The 21,812-nt window shown below is 44.8% G+C and overlaps 4 protein-coding genes across 11 annotated transcripts; 1 reads left to right on the forward strand and 3 right to left on the reverse strand.

Moving 5' to 3' along the window:
- Window positions 1–174: 174 nt before the first annotated feature.
- CG31445 (uncharacterized protein) lies at window positions 175–4,422 on the reverse strand. Of its 2 annotated transcripts, none has more exons than NM_001276135.1 (7): window positions 4,235–4,422; window positions 2,968–3,445; window positions 2,753–2,908; window positions 1,832–2,689; window positions 1,229–1,778; window positions 650–1,170; window positions 175–594 (listed from the first exon to the last, which is right to left on the reverse strand). In NM_001276135.1, exons 2-7 carry the CDS (start codon window positions 3,435–3,437, stop codon window positions 366–368), a joined length of 2,784 nt encoding a protein of 927 aa, NP_001263064.1. In that variant the 5' UTR covers window positions 3,438–3,445; window positions 4,235–4,422; the 3' UTR covers window positions 175–365. The 2 variants fall into 2 exon arrangements, with proteins under 2 accessions (NP_001263064.1, NP_651689.1); NM_143432.3 differs by lacking the exon at window positions 4,235–4,422 and adding an exon at window positions 4,044–4,093.
- A 133-nt stretch (window positions 4,423–4,555) lies between these two features.
- Window positions 4,556–10,046, reverse strand: SP1029. Of its 5 annotated transcripts, NM_170405.2 has the most exons (8): window positions 9,957–10,046; window positions 8,805–9,099; window positions 7,517–8,009; window positions 7,298–7,453; window positions 6,379–7,236; window positions 5,770–6,319; window positions 4,978–5,498; window positions 4,556–4,913 (listed from the first exon to the last, which is right to left on the reverse strand). In NM_170405.2, the coding sequence occupies exons 3-8, from the start codon at window positions 7,999–8,001 to the stop codon at window positions 4,685–4,687; spliced, it is 2,799 nt and encodes a 932-aa protein (NP_733284.1). In that variant the 5' UTR covers window positions 8,002–8,009; window positions 8,805–9,099; window positions 9,957–10,046; the 3' UTR covers window positions 4,556–4,684. The 5 variants fall into 5 exon arrangements, with proteins under 5 accessions (NP_733284.1, NP_652618.1, NP_001263065.1 ...); NM_144361.2 differs by lacking the exon at window positions 8,805–9,099; NM_001276136.1 differs by lacking the exon at window positions 8,805–9,099 and having other exon boundaries at window positions 9,785–10,046.
- Window positions 10,047–11,420: 1,374 nt separating this feature from the next.
- Window positions 11,421–15,395, reverse strand: stg (string). 2 transcript variants are annotated; one of them, NM_079823.4, is made up of 2 exons: window positions 14,468–14,920; window positions 11,421–13,556 (listed from the first exon to the last, which is right to left on the reverse strand). In NM_079823.4, exons 1-2 carry the CDS (start codon window positions 14,521–14,523, stop codon window positions 12,173–12,175), a joined length of 1,440 nt encoding a protein of 479 aa, NP_524547.1. In that variant the 5' UTR covers window positions 14,524–14,920; the 3' UTR covers window positions 11,421–12,172. The 2 variants fall into 2 exon arrangements, with proteins under 2 accessions (NP_524547.1, NP_001263066.1); NM_001276137.1 differs by having other exon boundaries at window positions 11,738–13,556; window positions 14,468–15,395.
- A 684-nt stretch (window positions 15,396–16,079) lies between these two features.
- On the forward strand, window positions 16,080–17,020 carry CG45544 (uncharacterized protein). 2 transcript variants are annotated; one of them, NM_001300652.1, is made up of 2 exons: window positions 16,080–16,532; window positions 16,656–17,020. In NM_001300652.1, the coding sequence occupies exon 1, from the start codon at window positions 16,259–16,261 to the stop codon at window positions 16,490–16,492; it is 234 nt and encodes a 77-aa protein (NP_001287581.1). In that variant the 5' UTR covers window positions 16,080–16,258; the 3' UTR covers window positions 16,493–16,532; window positions 16,656–17,020. The 2 variants fall into 2 exon arrangements, with proteins under 2 accessions (NP_001287581.1, NP_001287582.1); NM_001300653.1 differs by having other exon boundaries at window positions 16,677–17,020.
- Window positions 17,021–21,812: the final 4,792 nt, after the last annotated feature.

Consider the following 21,812-nt stretch of genomic DNA (forward strand, 5'->3'; position numbering starts at 1 on the left):
TTATAAAAATCTAGTTCTTAGTTTATAAAACCTAATGGAGTGCTCTCTTCTCCTTGTTATAAATAATACTGTGAAGTGGTTTCTTTTTTATGTGTTATATTACAACAAATTGAGACCTGATGTCTCATCTCTGCACGTTTGGCTGGAGGGAGTAAAAATCAGAAGGTTCAGATTAAGCATGCAGATTAATAAATATATTTATTATTTTTTTGGAAAAAATTAGCAAAAAGAATTTCGAAATTTCTTCGTCGTTCTATCGTCACTATCTGAGAAACGGGTAATCTTGTTTTGTATTTTCAATCTTCACTTAGAATACTATAAAATAAAGTAGGCTTCCTGGGAGGATCTAAACTCATTCGTGAGCATTACAAATGGTGGCGTATAGTCCGTGAGAATTTATGATAGTTCCAATCCATCCACTGCACATTCGTGAGCATCGTCTCCAGGCTCTGCTGCATCGCCTGACGAATGCCCTTCAGGAAATGTCGGGAATCGTTGGCAAAGGACCTGAACTTGTTCAGATCATTTATTGTGCTAACTTGCTCGGATAACGGCGTCAACAGTCGGGACATGACTCTCGTCTGCGGATAATAGCTGGAGCGAAAAATGAGCCATATAATCGGATTCCCATTCCAATAGTTATACTTACTATTTGTGGATAAGCTCAACATTCTCTATGAAGTACTGCTTGGCCAGGAGGAAGCCCACCTCTCTGGAGGCCACCGCCTGAAAGCACAGCGATGAGTCCTGCTTGCGAATGGCGCTCTTGGGGTGGAAGGACTTTTCCATGTAACGCTGCAGTATCCAAACCTCCTTCGAGCAGCCCAGGGTACTCAAGATGGTCTGCCTCTCGGATGCCACATTTGATTTCCGGTACCGCGACCACAGGAAGTTCCAATCCTCCTCTGTGCCTTGACTTATTGCGGTGCAGTACACTGTGCTGCGAAGGTTTAATGGAACCGGATGGTTCTCGTCAGGATTGGTCTCTGCCCGCCATCGGCGAAAATAGGCCTGCGCCTGGGTCACACAATCGGAAACATCGTACTGGCACGCCACATTGACCACCGTGGTCTTCAAAAGGACCTCATCCTGCTGCGTCATCAAACTAAAGGTGTCGTTCATGCCGTGCAGGTGCTCGTAGATCGGAGTAAGAAGCTTCTGCATGTAGCGCTGAAAATTCAGGATAGCATTCATGAGGTTCATCATCATTCATTGATCTAAGACATACTTTAAATGACCCAAAGTTGGGAGTTTGTCGCAGAATGCGGTTCAACAACTTCAAATTGTCCAGGGCTGATTTCCAAGGAATAAGGTCTCGTTCCCTCCGCAAATAGTTGGTCACTTGCAGTGCGGTTTCGTAGTCCTGTTCCCCCGTCCAGGCGAAGTACAGAACATCGTCTATAAGCTGGGCTCTGTTGATCACGTGAATGCTCTGGAAATCTTTGCTGTTCAAAGTATCAATCAACAGCTTCCAGTTTCTGGCATCATAGTTGGCCTTGTAAGGAGTCGACAACTGTATGTTGAGGATCAGCCATTCTTCGGGTCCAGCTGAATGATCAATGGTCGTAGGCACACCTTCGTCCGTACTGCTGCACTCCATCCACGCCTTGGGTGACGTGTTATTGAAGTCATTCTCATCCTGGGTGGTATAGCTCAGTGGCACCCACCAGCAGCCAACGCGGTCGGCTTGTGGTATCTGGGAATTGCGCAAGTAACGTTCCTGGGTAATCTCAGCGGTTCCAGTCGAATAGTCACGGGTAATATTAAGCACAGGAAATCTGAGTGAGGCAGTTAAATATAGTAGAGTACTAGAACAAGAGTCTGGACTTACCCGGTTTGCAGAGTCCACGAGTCCATAATGGTATTTATGTCATAGTGCCCGGGTAGAGCTCCATTTTGATGAGCTGCTGTGGTCAGTGACTCCCATAGATTATTCTGTTCGGCATTCTTGTAGGCGTAAAGCTTAAGATACTCCCTTAGCCCCGTACGGAAGGACTCCTCGCCCATGAACAAGTGCATCATTCGTAACACTGCGGATCCCTTTTGGTAAGAGATGGCATCAAAGCTTTCCTCGATCTCCGTCACCATTTGAATGGGCCTCGATATGGGATGGCTGCTAACCAGTGAGTCCAGGCGAAAGGCGGTCATCAGAGCTGTCAGCGAGCCCTTATCCCTTGAGTGCCACTCCGGATAGATTTCCTGTACTCCCAAGCCGGCCACATATGTGGCGAATCCCTCGTTTAGCCAGAGGTCGGTCCACCACTTCATCGTCACCAGATTACCGAACCATTGGTGGGCCAACTCATGAGCTATTACATTGGCCAGATCCTGTTTATCCGCCAGTGATGAGTGGGTTGGCGAGTAGAGAAGTGTGGATTCTCTGTATTTGACCAGACCCCAGTTCTCCATGGCACCAGCGCTGAAATCCGGAACAGCCATCTGATCGATCTTGGGAAGCGGATACCTAATGCCGAAGAACTCCTCATAGTATTGCAGCACTTTGGGTCCAAACTCCGCGGCATAATCGCACTGATCTATGGCATTGGGTCTGGCCCAAGTCCGGAATAGAGCTCCATTTGGCAGAGTGGAGGGTTTAAAGGAGAAATCATTAACCGAATATGCCACCAGATAGGTGGACATTGGCACCGACTCCTGGAACTCGCACCATATGTAGTTTGCAAGGGACTCGCTGCTCATGGGAAATAATATTAAATAAGTAAAATAAATAAGCTGACGGGCAAAAAGGACATACTGTGGCCTGATTTCCCTTACGGGCATATTGCTCAGTGCATTGAACTGCTTGTGATAGCCCAAAGTGACCACGAAGGATGCCTTAAAACCGGGTTCATCGAAGCAGGGAAATGCCTTTCGAGCGGAGGATGGTTCGAATTGCGTCGCAGACAGCCAGCTGAAATGAGATTTTGGGCATTAGATAGATGAAGCTTAAACTTAATGGATTTGACCCACCGTGTCTTGTTGGTCACAGGATCCTTGTACGAACTGCGGTAGTAACCAAAAAGTTGAGGTGTTAGATCAGCCGAGAATGGAAGGAACAGTTTGTATACATTGCCGGCCAAAAGTTCCTTGCAGGTGTGAAAGATGTAATAGTCGTGGGTGGGATTAACGGATGTGGAGGATACACAATTATCCATATTTCCCGCTCCACTAATTTGGCGCAGCGTGATCCGGGACTCATCGATGGTCAGGTTCTTCGAGTGCAGCGTTATGTTCCTGGTATTTTGCAGTGCTTTAATCACGATTTGCACATTTCCAGCGAAACGGAGATCATCAGGACTTTCCAAAAGTGTCAGGATACGTAAGTAATACCTTTGGGGTCTTAAGGCAGTTGGCAGTCGGTAGTGGTTATACCTAGAAATCGAGTTGGCCACAGATAAATCCAGGCCAATAGCCAGAACGAACAAGAGAAACCACTTCATAGCCGAAACTGAGGGGAAAAATATATATATGTGTACCACATTCTTACAATATATTCATATATATACAATATATATAATTTATAATAAAACACATAAAAACAGAAAAATTATCTTCAGCTCGAAGGAAATAATTTGTTCATTTTTAGTTACGCAAATTTTATTATTATTATGATATAGCTTGCGTAAAATATATATTTCATTCATGGCTTATCAAAAAGATTATCACATACGAATCTGGCGATCTGTCGATGTCATGAACCGGAATATTAATCAGATAGTGTAGAGGTAATTGATTATTTGCATTATAATCAAATCGCACTTGTTTATTGTTTAAAATTTATTATTTTTGAAAAATTTCTAAACAAAGAAGCTGATTATAGTTATAGTTGTTGTTTGTGAATATTTGTTTTGCCTCTTTATCTGAATTTCTAATAGTTCACACCAAACTGTGCTAAATTATTAGAAACAGCTTAACCACAGACACAGTCTTAAATCAAAGTTCAACCATTCATAGACACACAATCGAATCACTTTAGTTATTTGGCATTACATTTAGAACGTGTTTCACGATTTAACAACAAATTGGTTTGCTTAGAAAAAACTAACCGATAGCAACTAGTGGCACTACTGATCTCACCAGAGGATGGTGACCGAATGCGTCTAGTTCTACGATCGAACTGAGTTTCTGATTTTCAGAGAGCAATATTTTCAGAGAGGTCGAAAAGCGAGACTAATTTGGAAAATTAGCAGCTCAGAGTATCATATTATTATCAGCTGCAAAACAGAGTGCGGCTTACCCGGCGTATACGTTATTTTACATCCCATTACTCGCAGTATATAGTTAATATTGCAATTATTTTAAAATGTCTTTTTCGAGATGTATAAGAAAGAATCCGGTCTGGTATTTAAAATTAAAAAATATATATATTTTGTATGAAATTCATTACAATGCATACTATGTTAGTCTTCAATCTTAATAGCTTGATTTTACGCTATATTAGCCGCAGAAAGTGAATTTAACCATTACTACTTGCTATTAGGAAATAATTTAAAAGGTCTTTCACCTCCCATTCTTTATATATCCACTTCCAATTCAGAAATGAAAAGACTTTCATCTTGAGATACACGAATACTAGAGTATTAAATAGTTTATTTAAGCGACTTTAAACATTCATAACATTCCTGCTGAAATCAAGAGTTGCTTCTCTTAGTGAGCTGATGAGAGGCTGGACTGGGAGCTGGGTAATCTAGAGCAGTTGCTGGATGGAGCGGGACATCTGATGGTAGTTTCGCTCCTTCCACTGAACATTGGTGAGCATGATCTCCAGTGTCTGTTGGATGGCCTGTTCCAATCCCTTCAGCGACTGACGGGAGTTGTTCACGAAGTCCTTGAACTCGTTGAAGTCGCTCAGCGTGATGACCTGCTCGGAAAGCGGTGAGAGTAGGCGGGACATGTCCTTGGTGAGCGGATGGTAGCTAAAAAAAAAAAAAACAGAAACCCTTAGCCGAGGTTCTATCCATCACAGATGCGAAAACTTACAACTTGTAGATGAAGTCGACGTTGTCCATGAAATACTTTTTGGCCAGCAGGAAGCCCACCTCATTGAAGGCCACCGCTTGGAAGGCCCACATCGAGTCCTGCTTGCGAATGGCCTCCTTGGGGTCAAAGGTCAGCTCCAGATAACGCTGCAGCAGCCACACTTCCCTCGAACAACCCAAAGCAGTCAGAATGGTGCGCTTCTCAGCCGCCACATTCGACTTCTTGTAACGCGTCCACAGGAATTCCCAATCCGAATCGGATCCGTGCTTTATGGAGGTGCAGTACACAGTGCTACGAACGTTGATCGGAACCGGATTCTTCTCGTCGGGATTAGCCTCCGCTCGCCAGTTGCGGTAGTAGGCCAGGGCCTGGGGCACACAATCGCCCACCTGGTACTGACACGCCCAGTTGACCACCATTGTCTTCAGCAGCACCTGATCCTGCTGCGGAATCGCGCTGAATGTGTCGTTGATGCCATTCAGGTGCTCGTAGATCGGCAGAATCAGCTTCTTCATGTAGCGCTGCATTGAGGATGAATAAATTCATTTAAAAGGACTTTAATAAAAGTTCATATACCCGGCATTTGTCAAATTATAAAATATCTAGTGCTATCTAGTCAGACTTACGACAAAGAACAACTGTCGGTGGGTTGCCCATGACAAGTTAGGTGTATAGATGAAGTTAGGTGTGAGCAATTTTGAAAGGATTGTTTCGAAATACAAATGAGAATGAGATTATACGGGGAGCACGTGGTAGAAGAGCATTAGGATACTTTAAGAGACCAGAACCCACCTTGAAGAACTCGAAATCGGGTGTCTGGCGGACAATGCGGCCCACACGCTTCAGATTCTCGAAGGCCGACTTCCAGGGCAAATACTCCCGCTCCCGCTGCAGATACTCGATCAGTCTCATGGCGATCTCGTAGTCCTGTTCGCCGGTCCAGGCCAGATATAGGGCATCGTCGATCAGCTGAGCTCGGTTGATCACGTGAATGCGTTCGAAATCTCCATTGGTCAAGGTCTCAATAAGAAGCTTCCAGTTCTGGGCATCGTAGTTGACCTTGTACAGCGTCGAGAGCTGCGTGTTAAAGATCACCCACTGATCGGGTCCTGGCAGGTCCTGAATGGTCTTGGGCAGGCTCTCGCCATTCTTGCCGCACTCCATCCAGGCCTTGGGTGCCGTGTTGTTGAAGTCCTGCACCGCCTGTGTGGTGTAACTCAGTGGCACCCACCAGCAACCGCCGCGATAAGCTCGGGCTACCTGGGTGTTCAGGAGATAGCGCTCCTGGTTGAGCTTGGCCGTCCTGGCAGCGTAGTCTCGCGTCACGTTGATCACAGGGTAGCTGTCAGAGAAAGGATATTTAGTGGTCATTCTTAACAAGCTTATCCTGCAAGGACCTACCCAGTTTGCAGGGTCCATGAGTCCATGATGCTCTTGATGTCATAGCTCTTGGGCAGAGATCGATACTTGTGAGCTGCCTGGGTGAGCGACTCCCAGAGATTGTCCTGCTCAGCATTCTTGTAGGAGAACTTCTGCAGATAGGCCTGCAGACCGGAGCGGAAGGACTCCTCGCCCAGGAACAAGTGCATCATGCGCAGCACCGTGGAGCCCTTCTGGTATGAGATCTGATCGAAGCTCTCCGAGATCTCCGACACCATTTGGATGGGTCTCGAGATGGGATGGCTGCTCTCCAGGGCGTCTCTGCGGAAAATGGTCAGCAGATTGGACAGCGACTCCTGCTCCATGGAACGCCATTCCGGATTGATATTCTCCACACCCAAACTGGCCACATAGGTGGCGAATCCCTCGTTCAGCCACAGGTCGGTCCACCACTTCATGGTGACCAGGTTACCAAACCACTGGTGCGCCAACTCATGAGCCACCACGCTGGCCACTCGTTGCTTATCCGCCAGCGAGGAGTGTGCCGCCGAGTAGAGCAGGGCAATCTCCCTGTAGGTCACCAGACCCCAGTTCTCCATGGCGCCGGCACTGAAATCGGGCACTGCAATCTGATCGATCTTGGGTAGCGGGAACTTGATGCCGAAGAACTGCTCATAGTATTGCAACACTTTGGGTCCGAACTGAGCGGCATAGTCGCACTGATCGATGGCATTGGGTCTGGCCCAAGTTCGGAATAGAGCGCTATTTGGCAGGGTGGAGGGCTTGTGCGAGAAATCGTTCACGGAGTAGGCAACCAGGTAGGTGGACATGGGCACCGACTCCTGGAACTCGCACCATATGTAGTCGGCGAGGGTTTCACTGGAAGAATAAAGTTAATGAAGTCTCTGTGGAAAGTTCTGAATGTTATGTGATGACTAACTGTGGCTTGGTTTCCTTCTCGGGCATGTTGCTTATAGCCGTATACTTCTTATGATATCCAAGGGTAACCACGAAAGGAGCCTTGAAATCGGGCTCATCAAAGCAGGGGAAGGCCAATCGAGCCGATGCCGGTTCAAACTGGGTAACCGAGATCCATCTGCAATAGGAAATAACCCATCAATACCTGGCTCTATGTCTTCATAAAAGTCTGCAAACGCACTTGGTAAGATTGGCCACGGGATCCTTGTAGGAGCTGCGGTAATAGCCCTCAAGTTGTCGGTTCAGGTCGGCGGCGAAGGGCATGTACAACTCGTAGGTGTTGCCGGCCAAAAGTTCCTGGCAGGTGTTGAGGATGTAGAAGTCATGGGATGGATTCACCGCCGTGGAGGACACGCAGTTCTCCTTCTTGCCCTCTCCGCCGATCTGGCGCAGGGTGATCTGGGACTCATCGATGGTCAGATTCTTGGAGTGCAGCGTTACGTTCTTGGTGTTTTCCAGGGCTTCGATCAGGATCTTTACGGAACCGGAAAAACGCAGGTCCTCCGGATTCTCCAGCAGTGTCAGAATGCGGAGATGGTACTTCTGCGGGCGCAGCGATGTGGGCAGGCGGTAGTAGTTGTAGGTGGTCTCGATGGAGTCGGCGGATGAGTCGGCGGTGGCTAATCCCAGGCCAAGGGCCGCCACGAACAGCAGAAACCACTTCATTACCAAAACTGTGGGGAAGAGCGGAAGGCGAATCACTTATTAGCGGGGCGCTCAATCAGAGCAAACTAAAGCAATTAACCAAATCACTTTGCCAAATCATAAACAGTGGGTATCCACTAACAGAAAACTCGGATAATTCTACTTAAAGTGTAATCAATTTGAATACAATTTATTCAAAACTTGGGCTTCGCTTTCTCTCGCCCAGTTAATGATAAACAATTATTTTTTTTTGAACAAAACACAATGGTTGACTGATGTCCACTGTATAATTCGCACCGCGCTTTTTGCTGCCTATGCGGTTTCGCTGATTTACTTCAAATTAATGCAAATTGTTTTATTTATTATGTTAGGATCGTTATGCCGGGCACGTATTAAGGTCTGGGCCAATGAAACCCGATTGAAACTCTCCTCACAATTGGCATTATGCGCTGGCTACCTGATAAATGTACATACTATATATATGTAGTTGATTAACTATGGCCCTTGCCAGGGGTACCAAATGAAATCGGAATATTTGTAGTTGATCAGCTGATCGAGTAAAGAATAAATATTCTGCCGTTAACTGCACATGGGAACTAAGAGAAACTGGTCTGTTTGTTTTAATATCTATAGTTGTATATCATAAATATAAGTTTACTTTTTAATACTATGCCTAAAAAACATCTATAAATCTTGGTTGCCTTCAAAGTTAGTTTATTATACTCATCAACTATATTCCCACGCCTTCACTTCGGCTTTTGAACTTTTTGTACAACGTTTAACTATTTTGTTAAGTAAGCACGCACACTTTAACACTTGAATACCTTGACGTAGTAACTGGGTATCTATTCCATACGGAATATCCCAAGGGAGCTAAGAAGGAAACCTGCAAAGGTTCTTGTACTGTACTGGATTAACCAGATTGCAATCCCTGCTGCTGGTTTTTATTTTTCTGGACTTCTTTCAGCTTCACTCTTAATTATGCAAAAGTTGTTCTCTTGGTTTGGCTTTCTGGGTTCTTTGGTTGCATATAAATAAATGTAAATGCGGGTCAATGAACTTTGCAGATTATCATATGATAACCAAATGTAGATTGGGTCCGCATAGAGAAAGTATAATCTAATATATGTTTTTGATCAGGTAAGTATCAATAAATAGTTCTGATCAATAAAAGTTCATTGAATTCATTGTTTTAGTGTTTTAATTAAATACAGGAAATACAGGAAGAAAACGTGAAAATAAATTCCCGAATCGAAAGACAATAAAACTGCCCGCTTGAAATTGAATTAAATACAATTGTTAACTTGTTGTGATTTCTCAAAAAATTTCAAACACGTGCTGCTGTGACATTGACCCATCAATTGATCCCTTCGAGTTAACTGGGAGTAAGTACAGCAGCGGTCAAGAAACTAGCTTCCAGAACATTGAATAATTTCAAAGTCAATAAAGCAAGTAAAAGTGCTTTGAAGTGCTAATACATGTGAAAGGTATTTTAAAGGTAATTATAATTTAATACAATGAGTTCAAAAAACTTCTTAATATGCACATTGATAATTTCTTTCTAATTGATAATTTCTTTCTAATTGATAATTTCTTTCTAATTTATAATTTCTTCCTGGATTTGCGGACTTTTGTCTTAACAGAGGACAGTTTTAATATAAAAAATATTCACTAAGAAGACGTAATGGAATTATTTTTGACAACACATTATTTATGGTGCACAGTTCAGCACTTAAACTTGTTTTTTCTTGGCTTTGGGTATATGTATGTACATATATTCTTTTGGTTTGTGTTCTTAACACACTTGTGTCACTCTATTCCTTTTTTCGGCACTTGTTTCGAGTGCGTAGTTGTACTTGTCTCGTGATTTCGGGGTCAAATCTGGCGTTCTTTTCTTTTTTTTTTTTTTTTGCGATTCAATTCCGTTCAAGCTGCACTCTCGAGGTGCTTGACACACAAAGATTGTTGGGACCAACCGTTGCCAGAGCCTCAGTCACAGCCACAGAAAAGCGAAAAAAACACACGCAGGAGTGCGACCTGTTCGACGGTCGACGCGAATCTAAAGTTTACTGAGCACGGCGCTTTTATCTTATACGATAGCCCGTGGTTACACCGCTCACCCATACAGATGGAAAAGCCGAAAGCCGAGAAATGGAGAGCCAGTGAAACGTCGACGGCTTAGAGATTGAAACGCTGCTTTGCGTCGGCGCAGAGAATCGCAGATTCAGTATGCTAGTTCTATCGTAGAGCATGCAATGTAGTTGAACAGCCAAGCAAAGGAGGTAAAAAAAACAATAAAAAAGGAAGAAAAAAACAGCACATGTGTGACCCACACGAAACGCACAGCGGGCGATTGCAATGAAATAATGGCAGGGCTTACCCGGCGTATGCGCAATTTTGATTCACGCTGCACACATACGCAGCGATGTCACTACGTGTTTTTGACCCTAATTGCGCTGATTAACCCATTTCTTTCTATTTCGTATGCCACTGGGCACTTGAGCCACTCGACCCTAGAGTTCACCCAGTCACTCAACCTGAAACACCCCCTACTTTTGGACCACCCCCCGTGGCGGAAGCGCCGAAGATAAGGGGCCACAAAAAGTGGCAAAAAACAAACCATAATAAACCAAGTGCAGACGGACAGACAAACGCAGCATGCGGGCTCACAGGAGGGGCTTTAGCGGGTTAACCCTTTGGGGAAAGCCTCATATCTAGGTCACCGATTAAAGTATTTATCAAATTTTGAATGTTTTATTTATACATTTACTTGTTGGTTCGAATTAACTTTGATTATTTGAATTGCTAATTATAATTTATTATATTTACTACATGCCAGTCTTCAGAGGGTTAATTTGGCATGGAAAATGGCATGTAACTCGAAATATTACTGCGGCTAGGGCCCTGCCTTTGGCTAATTGCCACAAACCTCGTTTGGCTTTCATCCACACTTTTTTTGAGGATTAAAGATTTGATAGTTTTAAGGAGAAATTGAAATGGGTGTGAAAGGGAATTGGAACATAAGCTATAAACGAAAATAATCTGCTTTATTTACTGAAATTCGATTATCATAAGCCGATTTTCGGAAAGTGTTAGGCTTTGCCTTCAATTTATAGAACAAGTTAACAAATTTAAAAGAGTATTTGTATATCGTATGCGTGGGTTTAAAAAAAAAAGCATCACGTGTCCATCTCTAATTTAAAGAAATATAAAGTGACATACAAATTTTCGTATAACAGTCTGCCAAAAAGTCGCCGCTGTTATACTCAATTTTTTACGGACACAGCGCCCTCTGACATTTACAAAGTGCAACTACTCGCTTTGCGCGCCAATTTCAAGTTGTTAATTCTGTGAAAACCCATAGAGTACCGAAATCCCGCACATAATGCGCATTTGGCGCCATTTGAATGATAAAAATTCCAGGAATTTCAGTTCTTTTTCGTCGTGTATTAATGTATATTTAAAATTGATGGTCTTTGTTCAATAATATTGCCTTTTTTGATGCAAAAATAAGCTTTGCTTAAATAATAATCATTACATGGTAAAATATTTGTTTTCTTGTTTGCATTTGCGTTTCGGTGCCTTGTTGTTCGGTTACGGATTACATAAAAATAAACAAATAATAAGCGTAAATTGTACCTAGCAGAAGTTTACAACTTTCAACTCTTAAACGATAGATCTTATAAATAAAGTTTTATGGATGAAATTAATGAGCGTGTTTGTTTTTGTGTGATATTTGTTTTCTTTTTTTTTTTTTGTTTTTAGCCATTTTTTGTTCTGCTTATCATCTACAAATGATTAAGGGGTCTGATTTCGGGATCGGCCTCTTAAATTTAAATGACATGGTTCCTCACGTTTTTAGATTATAATGCACATTTTTCGTTTGCTTGTTCGTTGGTTATCTTTAAAATTTGAACTAGAGTGCTTAAATAATTGAACTAAAGCCGAAACCATAAAAACAATAATAACTAAACAAAAGCGTTAAATTCCAAATGAAATTGTCTGTTTTGCATGAATGCGAGTGTCGGGTGTGTGTCTGCGTCGTGTGCGAGAAACTTAGTCTACGGATTAACAAATGAAAATCAACAAAAATCAACTTAAAAGCAGCATGAAATAAATACCCCTATACGTCTATATATACAATACGATAACACCCAAACTTAGATAACGAACTGCACGATCATCCCACAACCTACAGCATCAGTCGCGAGCGCGACTTCTTTAGCCGCCCGGTGGCACCGCCCAGGCCATCGCCGTTCCAGGACTTGGACTTGGCGCGAAAGTGGCGATAGGCCTCGTTGTAGGCGGGATCCAGCATGGTGCGGTAGGCATGTGGTTCGCACAGCTCAACGTGCGACTCGAAGAACTCCTTGTAGCCGTTGTGCAGCAGATAGATCTCGGGATAGTGCAACGCCGGATAGGCGTTGGTATTCCTCTCGCGATCCAGATTACGCAGGAAGCGGGACATTTTCGGTCCACGCTCCGAGGAGAATTCGCAGTGGAAGATAATGATGTTGCGCTTGTGTCCCGATTCGGCGTTCTGCTGCTGCTGCAGCTCAGTCTGTTGGACGGTGAGGAACTCATCGAGGATCTGCTCGGTGGTGTACAGGTTCTTGGCTCCCTCGATGTGGCCGCCCTCGAATTCGTAGGGGTAGCGGCAGTCGATGATGCGGTAGCTGGCCACCTTATCGCTGAACTCGCCCTTAAGCAGGCGAGCCACTGTTTCGCTGGAGATGCTCTTCAGATCCCGATGACGACCCTCCATCAGGGGCAGGGCATAGGCTTTGCTGAAGTCGCCGATTAGCTCGGGCTCGTTGCGGTTCTCGGAGCGGGCCAGGGCGGACATGATCTCGGCGTCGTTCAGGGACATGCACTTCCTCAGTGGAGGGGGGTGGCTAATCGTGACCTGGCTGAGTGGGCTGGGTGCGGGGCAGTTCTCCTTCTCAACGGCGGCGCAGCGATGGCGTTTGCTCTGGATGGGCGAGCAGTTGGCCGATGCTGGCGGTTCCGGGCGCTTGAAGCAATCCCGGGCAGTCTCTGGGGTCTTTGGTGGTGGGGTGGTGGTGCTGTTGGTGTTGCTCTCCGTCATGCTGAGGCACCTTCTGACCGAAGGGCGGCGCATGGACAGACCCGCTGGCGATTTGGCAGCAGGCTGCTCCTTGATCTGGCCGCTGATCAGCGAGTTTAGGCCACTGGGGAAGCCCAGGGCGGTCTGTTGGCTCTGCGACTCCATCTCGAAGAGCTCCATGTACTCATCGTCCATGGAGGACTCCATGGAGCATGTGGAGGACAGGCTGTTGAAGATGCGGAAGCTGCGCGCCGGCGTGTGATCACTTGATACTCCCATAGCTGGCAGAATTTTCGGCTGGCGGACGATCTGGAAGCGCTGGGGCGAGCCCTCCGGCGAGAGCAGACCCATCAGCTCCGGACTGGCCGATCGCTGCTGATCCTGGGGCACAACGTCGTCGTCGTAGAACGACAGCTCCTCCTGGTCCATGCTCATCAGTTCCAGGGAACGGCGAGCACGACGAGATCCACTCATTTTGTTGATGCTACTCGAACTGCTGGTGTTATTACTGCAAGAGCAAACAAAGAGAGGGGGAGGATTAGTCAACTGTTCGGCATCGAGGAAGAGAGCTGCTTTTGCTTCCCTAAACTCTCGCAAGAGCGGGTCATTAAACCCAGCTAAAAATACTGACAAACTGGTGGTGGTGGTGGCGTTGGTGGTGTAAAAACAACAAAAATACCCGAGAAAATACAGAGAGGGGTTGTTGTAATTGGGTGAAGAGGGAGCTGAACTAGAAATTTACTTTAATGCAGCTTCGAAAACTGGAATTTTTGGGATTCGACTTGCGCACACGATATCATTGATACCATTTTTTTTTTTTTTGATAATTTTTACAATTCCCTAAAATTGCGAGGGAACCGTTGCGTACCGCCTTATCTTCTTCTTCTTGATTCTACTTAAGCATTAGCGGTTCTCCAAATGGAATTCCCTTTTGCTTTTCGCATGCATCTGCTTTTCAGCTTGACTTTTGCTTTTGGGTCACACGTCACGCAAGCGCAGCGATAATACAACAAAAACACGCCACAAAGAACCGCAAAGAACACGGAGGAAAAAAGGAACAAAAATCGAAAAAAAAAAAATGACTGACTGACGGACGACGGACAAAAAGCATTTTTTGCTGCTGCTTTTTTTTGGAGCCTCGCGGAAGCCGGTTTAATGAATGAAAAACGGCAAGCGAGCAACAAAACAACAGCTGAGCGCCAAAATAAAAATCGGGCAAAAAGCAAACGTGCCGAGCGTGATAAAAAGAACTCTTACTTTTGTTGGCCCCATCGTTTACATTTCTGTTTTTTGTATTTTTTTTTTGCTTTGCTGTTGTTGCTGTTGCTCTTGAACTTGCACTTTTTATCGCGTATTTTCAACTGGTATTCCTGGTGCAAAAGGGGTTTGCTGTTGCTAATCCTTGGGCGGCATAATTACCTGATATTGCAATCCATGCTGCAGTTGTTTTCCTCCACAATAGTTTCCCACAGCATTTTGTTGGTTTTGTTGTGTTATGTGTTGCGTTGGTTGCTTCGAAGAGCCGAAGATGTTTGATTTCGCTGGCGAGTCTGAAGCCGAAGAAATTGCTAAAACACAATTTGTTCTTGGTCACTCTGCACTCATTTACAGTTTGTTTTTAGAATTTGAGATGGTAGTCCTTGGTTTTTGGCTAGTATTGCATTTTAGTTAATTTAGGTTTTTTTGTTTTTTTTTTTTGTTAATGTGTCCGTTTGAGCATGATTTTTTGTTTTGTATTTCGGAGTGTGGTTGTGCGAGGTTTTTCTTTTTCTTCAATAATTTGAACCGCACAATCTCAATTCACCGAACGAGGAACCGAAAGGCTGAACAAGAAGAGCTGTTGACTCGACGACGAACTGAGAACGAATGTGCTGAATATGCCGAGCAGCTGGTTTTTATAACCGCACCCCGGCCGATCACGATCAGCTGATGAGCTAATGGGCGCGAGCGAGATGGCGCGCGTTTTTTGTTCTCTCTGCTTCGCTCTTTAGCTCTTAGTTCTCAGCTCCTTTCCTTTGCCTTCCCATCCTATCCTTTCCTTCCTATCCTTCCCAGAAGTGCCAATAGAAGAGGAAGGGAGACGGGCAACGAGCGACACCAACACACATAACGGGGACGGGGCCAGAGCCATGTGCGATGCGAAAAGGAAAACTGGGAAAATGGGAGAATCAGGATCATATGGACTCAGTTTTGGAAATCTCTGCTCATGTGGAGCACAAGAGTGCCGGCAACAGGTAGAATCCTTTCCCCTGCACTTCCCCTATCGCAAAATCCCGCACCGAATACCAATGTCCCGAGAAACGAGGAGAATCTGGCGCCTTGGTGGTCGCCAGCTCTATGGAGGCCACTGATTTTGGCGCGCGAGCTTTTATACCGCGACGCGTACCGCCGAAGGGGATCCGAAGTCGCCACAATTGGAGCCGAAGTGGAGCCGAGGAGGCTCCGAACCGAACACATGTGAAAATAGTGTGGAGCCCCAAGAAGCGAAGAGGAAACGCTGAAGAACTGCGCGAATCTTTAAGCAGAATTTCAAGGCGGCATCGATTGTGTCGTTTGCAGGTAATAATGTGAGATCCACGCATTCCTGCTGCCCCCTGTCCCCCCTTGTAACCCCTCCCTGAAAACTACATATCAGCAGGTAGTGGCCGCAGTCATATGATCGCCGCACCGGCGGGATGGGCGGTCGTGGAGGGGGCGTGGCTCCTTTGTGTTCTGCAGACGTAGACGCCAATGTCGTTAAATGAGCAAAGCTTCCAGCCACAGAGATCCATTCACAGGTAGCACTCTACACGATGGACCGTGTGTCTTTAATGAGAATCCGTACAAACACAGATCTTAAGCTAGATAAACTACTACTAACAGTAGCAAACACGTGGAAAATCATGATGTCAACCATGCGATATGACCAATAATCGATAATGTGAAGCTCAGACTAGTTGCCCACGCCGAAGCTCCACTGTAGCCCCTCGTTTGTGTGCAATCGCGGCAAAGTTAAAGCAAAAATCGAGTTACATATGCGCCGATGCCCTGCGGGAGTCATTCTGGAGGATCCGAGGGGTTCACTAAGGAGGGTTGGGGGTTTGCGAACACCCATGGGCTGTGCTGTGCAGTTCGAGTGTGTTTTTGTAAGGTTCGCGGCAAACAAATGAAGGACAGGCCAGTGCAACCAGGCCATATCATTCACACCGCTTGAAGAGCAGGCGAAAGTAAATGATTTCGGGACCAACCACAGCCGAAGCCACCAACCAAATGAGCTACGGTTTCATTCCGCTGAATTCCTTTGGCCAGCTTTTGTTGTTGCTGCAGGAAGAGCCGAGAGGATCATCTTTATGGAAAACAACCAGCACAAAACGACGAGAAGGACGCAGAAATCATAAAGTGGTTTTGAACAAGTTAAAAAAGCGCATAGGGAAGGAAAAAGCTCAGAACCAATCTCATTCATAGCGATCCGAGCGCACAGTGTGGCAAAATACATATACTAGAGGTAAATCTGTGAACTTACTACTACTATTTAAAAGTAGTTTCTAGCTCGAGTTGTTCTGCTATTTTCATTTTTACTTACCAAATTCTTATCCAGTTTTTATGCTTTTATTCATTCCAATTATAGCCTCGCAATTATGGATTTCAGATAATACCACCGTGATATCGCCGGGCTCCAGAAAAAGGGCAAAGCGGAGGAAGCGGAATCAAAAGCGTATGCAAAAGCACACTCACACACGTGTGTGTGCGTGTGTGAGTGGGTAAATTTGATAAAGAATGAGAATAGGCTGCGGAGAAAGAAATTGCAGCAACAATGTGAATGGAAATGGGAATGGGGCACAACAATAGCGGGGGACCTCAAAAACAGCATAACGAACAAAAAAAATCACAGGACCAGCAAAAAGTGAAGAGCTAAATTGTAAATCGAAATTCCAAGAAGTGAGCTTTGAGCATCGGCTCTTATTTTATTTTTTTCTCGGTCGTCTGTGCATTAAAATGCCTGCAAAGTGTGCGAAAAAAGCGTTTGAGATACTTTTGTGCGCGCGCGCTTTTCGCAAATCACTGCCAAAAGGGTTAAGGGTGGTGCGGTGGGCAGGCATGGGTTAAAGGCTGGGCGGTCCCAGTTTTCGCGCGCGTGTGTTTGTGTGTGGTAGACAATGCAATGCAATTAGAAGGAAGCGCAAAGAGGGGCCAGCGATCAGATGTCTAGGTGAGAGATACAAAAAGCGCAAATTTTCAACATCCCTCTAAAAGCTATTGAAATGCAATTTATTTATAATTTAATTATTAATTTATTTCAGATAAATCTGCATAGTACATACTGGTAAGTGCACACTATTTAGCAATATAATTATCTTAGTATATTGCATATATTATCTTCTCAATTCTTTCGACTTATATCAAGATTTTCTTGTATGCAATTTTCTTTCCCCTACTCTTCCCCTTTCCCCTAACAAAACGCAGGGGCAATGGTATGGACAGGGGAAGTCCCGTGGTACATAAGGTGCGAATGGAAGAGAAGTAGAGAAGAGGTGCGCACACAGATACTGATTAGAATGCAGGACGAAGAAACAGTTAGACAGGGATAGCGGTTCCCTCTCTCATATGTTCGATCAGCTGATCGGGCCCAGGAGCGAAGGATATGAACAGCAGGGAGGCCGAATTAGTCCTGCTGTGTGTGTGTGTGCGATGGGGGAAGGGGAATGTAGGAGGGGGTGGGGAAGGATAGAAGGAGCGTTCACAACGTGCGCGCGCAAATTCCAGAACACGAGCTGAGGAAGAAAGAGGGAGAGGAGAGCGAGGAACGAACGAGCAGGGAGGGGGTGGGGGCAGGAGCAAGGAAGAAGGAGGCAGGAGGCGCGGCGCTGAGATTTCTCAGCAGAAAGAGAGAGGGAGAGAGGCAGAGAAGTGCAGCGCTGCCGAAGAAGTAGGTGAAGCGCAGGGAATAGCCTTGCTTACTTTAGATTTTTTGTTTTTGCGCCAAAACCTTTTCGTACTAGTGTGTGTATTTGTGCGCAGGACTCGTTTTAGTGCGAAAGAGAGGGGGCGCAGAGGAGTCAAATCGATCCGCATTCTGTTTATCTTTCGCTGCCTTCTCCTTTGGCCGTGATTTTGTCTTCTTGCCTTTTTGTTATATGTATTTTTTAAGTCGCGTTCTGTTCGTTTTTCTCGTCTACAAACCGATTGTGAGAAATATTGTATCTTCGAGATACATTTCGTTACTTGACTTTCCGTCGTTGCGTGCCGTTCTTCTTTCATTTTTCATCTCACTTGCCTTTATGGCTGGCCCCACTAATTGATTCTCTGCATAAATTTTATTTAAAGCTTTAATAAATGTCAAAATAAGCAATTCATTTCGATGTTAGAGAACGCACACCCATATACTATACATGCCGCCCATTGTCAGTTGTCCGCGAAATGAAGCTCTCTCCCGGACAATCAATTGCCGGGTTCAGAGTTTAAATGTGAAAGAAAGCTGAAGAAGAGGAAATCAACTGTCCATTAGTGTTGAATGGGATCTCCATGGGTGGGTGTTGTGTCATCATATGATTTGCGAGGTAGGAGGATATCGCAATCAACTGGTACACCATGCCCCTTAAGGTTCGAATAGCCTGAGAAGATGGTTCAAGATTTATTAAGATTTTATTACACAAACTAAAGCATACACAATGGCAAAGCATAGTGATTGTACATATCTATCTATATCTAACTCAAATATTGAAGATATGGTCATTCTGAACATCCCTTGGTTCCTCTGATAAGCTGGGGCTTGCAATTCAAGTTCCAAGTTCCGATTCTTGCAGTTGCTTGGCTGTTTAAGAGAGAGCTCTATGTAAATGCTTTGTATAGCATTGTTGAATGATATCGTATCTGAACTATACAGCAGCCTCAGGAAGTACTAATCAACGTTATTTTCTTCTTCCGTCGTACTGAGAGTACACATTTTTAACGGCTAGGCGGTACAACAAAAGTTATTATTGTGCGGCAACATCGGCGACTGGGGAATGCCGGGTTCGCTATGTAGACCAACATAAAGTCACTGTTCGAGGTCCCCTAATAAGCGAACAAAGTTCTTGACACGCTTTGATATGCCACATGTATTTCTATGCTCTTTAGAAGGGGGTATCATAATTGTAGCTATGATTTTTAAAAATATCTTTAAAATATGTTACTCTATATGATGTACTTCAATACAGAAAACCCCAAAGCTTGAATAATACTTTTCATAACCACATTCAAATCACAAGATTGGTTAAAAGTAATAATATAATACATATGTACAATTTATTTAAGAGTATCCCATTTTCGTTCTGCATCACCATCCTTGCTCCAATGTTTATTTGAATATTTTTATGAGTTGCGCGCATTTCAATTCGATTTTGATATGCCTGTCGCACATATTGGGGTTTCCAGGCCAGCTCAGGGTGATGCGAATATGAAGATTAGATTGGAATCCGGAGCGGCATAGTGCTCATCTGCCTGCCACATTGCTGCCAGGCAAGCAGTGGATGCGATGAGACCCCATCAAAGAGCACACGCTGCGTGCCACTTGAGTTTCCCAGGCCTCGTTCCGTAACTCCAATGTGATCTATTTTTGCACTGGACTAGGTTTCCCACAGCACCCCCTCCCGACTCTCGATATTGGCAAACACAATTAGTTTGTGTTTTACTGACAATTTTCTATATAATTTGAATAGTAGCAGCGGCCGATCCTTTGTCCTGGTCAAGTGGATGCTCATTTATTCGGGACTCGGCACATGGTCGTTCCTTTCTTGCAACTCCGCTCGGTTTTGTTTTCGCCAAATAGCAATTTGGGTCACAATGTGTGCAACAACATACAACTAAAACAAGTGGCACACAATGATCTCCTGGCCGTCCGTCAATTGTCCTTCGGCCAGTGCAAAAACACTGTTGTTCTTGTCACATGCAATCGGAGCGATTTGGTTCCCACACAGCAGGCAATTTGGGATCTTTCCTTTTTCTCGGTTTTTTACGAGCCTCGGATGACTTCTCAAGTGGTTCGACTTTTTGGCGCGCAAATCTTTGGCTGTGCGGCCCAGATATAGGGGTTCTTAAAATAGCATCCACACCAACCTTGTCGCCAAGCGGCAAGATAAGAGTTTTGTTTGTCTCGATGGGGCAATGATGCAATATTTAAGTTTTTACTGTTTCCATTTGTACGATTAATCTGGGTTTCTCAGATGAAGGTCAATATTTTTGGATATACTGCAAATCGTAGTATTTTATTATATTTCCATATTGGATATGGAGATTGAGATATCTCCACAAAGAACGGACCCCCTCCCTGGTCATTCTTGATTTCTGAATCCCCTGCTATATAAATAAACCATGCGTGTGATCTATTGCTCACCCCTTTGATGATGGTCAATATTTTATTTGTATATTAATATCAGCCACGCGACTGACCCACGAACTGACCACTGGTCGGCTAATTTCCCGAACCAGCTAGCCAATTTCCAGATAGCCTTGGGAAATGTCGGAAATTAATCAAGAAAAAGGATAGAGGCAACCCTTCGCTGCTGGCGAATCCTTTTCAACCCGATTCCAACGCGTATGCACAGCATGTAATTAATTGATTAACGTTCTTAGGGATAGCATTATGTATCCGGGATTGATGTGAGCCGATCTTATCGCCTTACAAACTGGAAGACTCAACACATTTGGCCCAACCCCTTTCGCCATCGCCGATTTGTTTTTTTTTTTTTGCTTGGCCTGTCCAGATCTGGGACAATGAATACGGGAATAAGGGATAAGATGATGAGGGAGGGGTGGAGTAGTACGGGCATCTCTGGACGATCCGATCCACTCGAGAAAGCTGATCTTAATCTTCATCTCCATGTTGCCTAATGCGCAGTTCTTGTGGTTCTCGGAAATAGTCGCGCTTTTGACAAATTCCCCATGACACGCGGGGAAATCAGTCAAAAAAATCATCTTAAGCATGTCCTGGTCCAGTGATTTTTCAATGTCTTGCCGCATTACACAGCACATTAGGCGACATCGATCTGCTCGTGGTTGTTGCATAATCGGAAAGCGGTATTTCCCCAGGCAGCTGCACCCATTTCGCACCATTTTCATTCCCAGACAGGATAGGATGGGCTGTGCTTCGACGTCCTGGGATCCGGACAGCCAGTTCGCCTTGGAAGGGGCAAGAAGGCAAAAAGCAGGAAAGCAGGAAAGCAAGTCCTGCCAGCAGGGACGTCCAATTGCATTGTTTTACTAACAACATCAAAGTTATGACAAGATTTTGTCTATCAAGCGGCTCTCCACCCCGGAATTCCGGGCGGAGGGAGGGTTTCGAGATCGACGGACTGTCTGAGGTGCTCAGTTTCCCATTTCTCTGACTGACAGCACCTTTCCCTTCGCTCACCTTAAGATGCAGTACGATTCGAATTTCAAATTTAATCGCATATACAAATTTTATTTATGTGACATGGGTGCATTTTACCCCGCAGCCGTGGGATGAGTTTCGAAAAACTTGTAGATCCCGAAGACATCGGCAAATGGTCCATGTCAATTTGCAATTGCCTCCTGTCCCGCTGCAGTTTCCAGTGGTTTTTGGGTCGGATTGGGTGGTGTGAGGTGGTGCAGGGTTCATCGAGCGGGTTGCGCAAGAAAGTTGATCTTCTGGGAAGGAAAGGAGATCAATAGGGATTCTCCACTTTGTATAAGTGAATTTTTCAAGATTTTCCAAGAGTCCATGGGAAAAGTGAGTGCAATAGCCAAATGTCGTATGTTTGAAGGCATGCGACATTTGGAAACATTT

Source organism: Drosophila melanogaster, chromosome 3R (genome assembly GCF_000001215.4).
Source record: "Drosophila melanogaster chromosome 3R".
NCBI lineage: Eukaryota > Metazoa > Arthropoda > Insecta > Diptera > Drosophilidae > Drosophila > Drosophila melanogaster.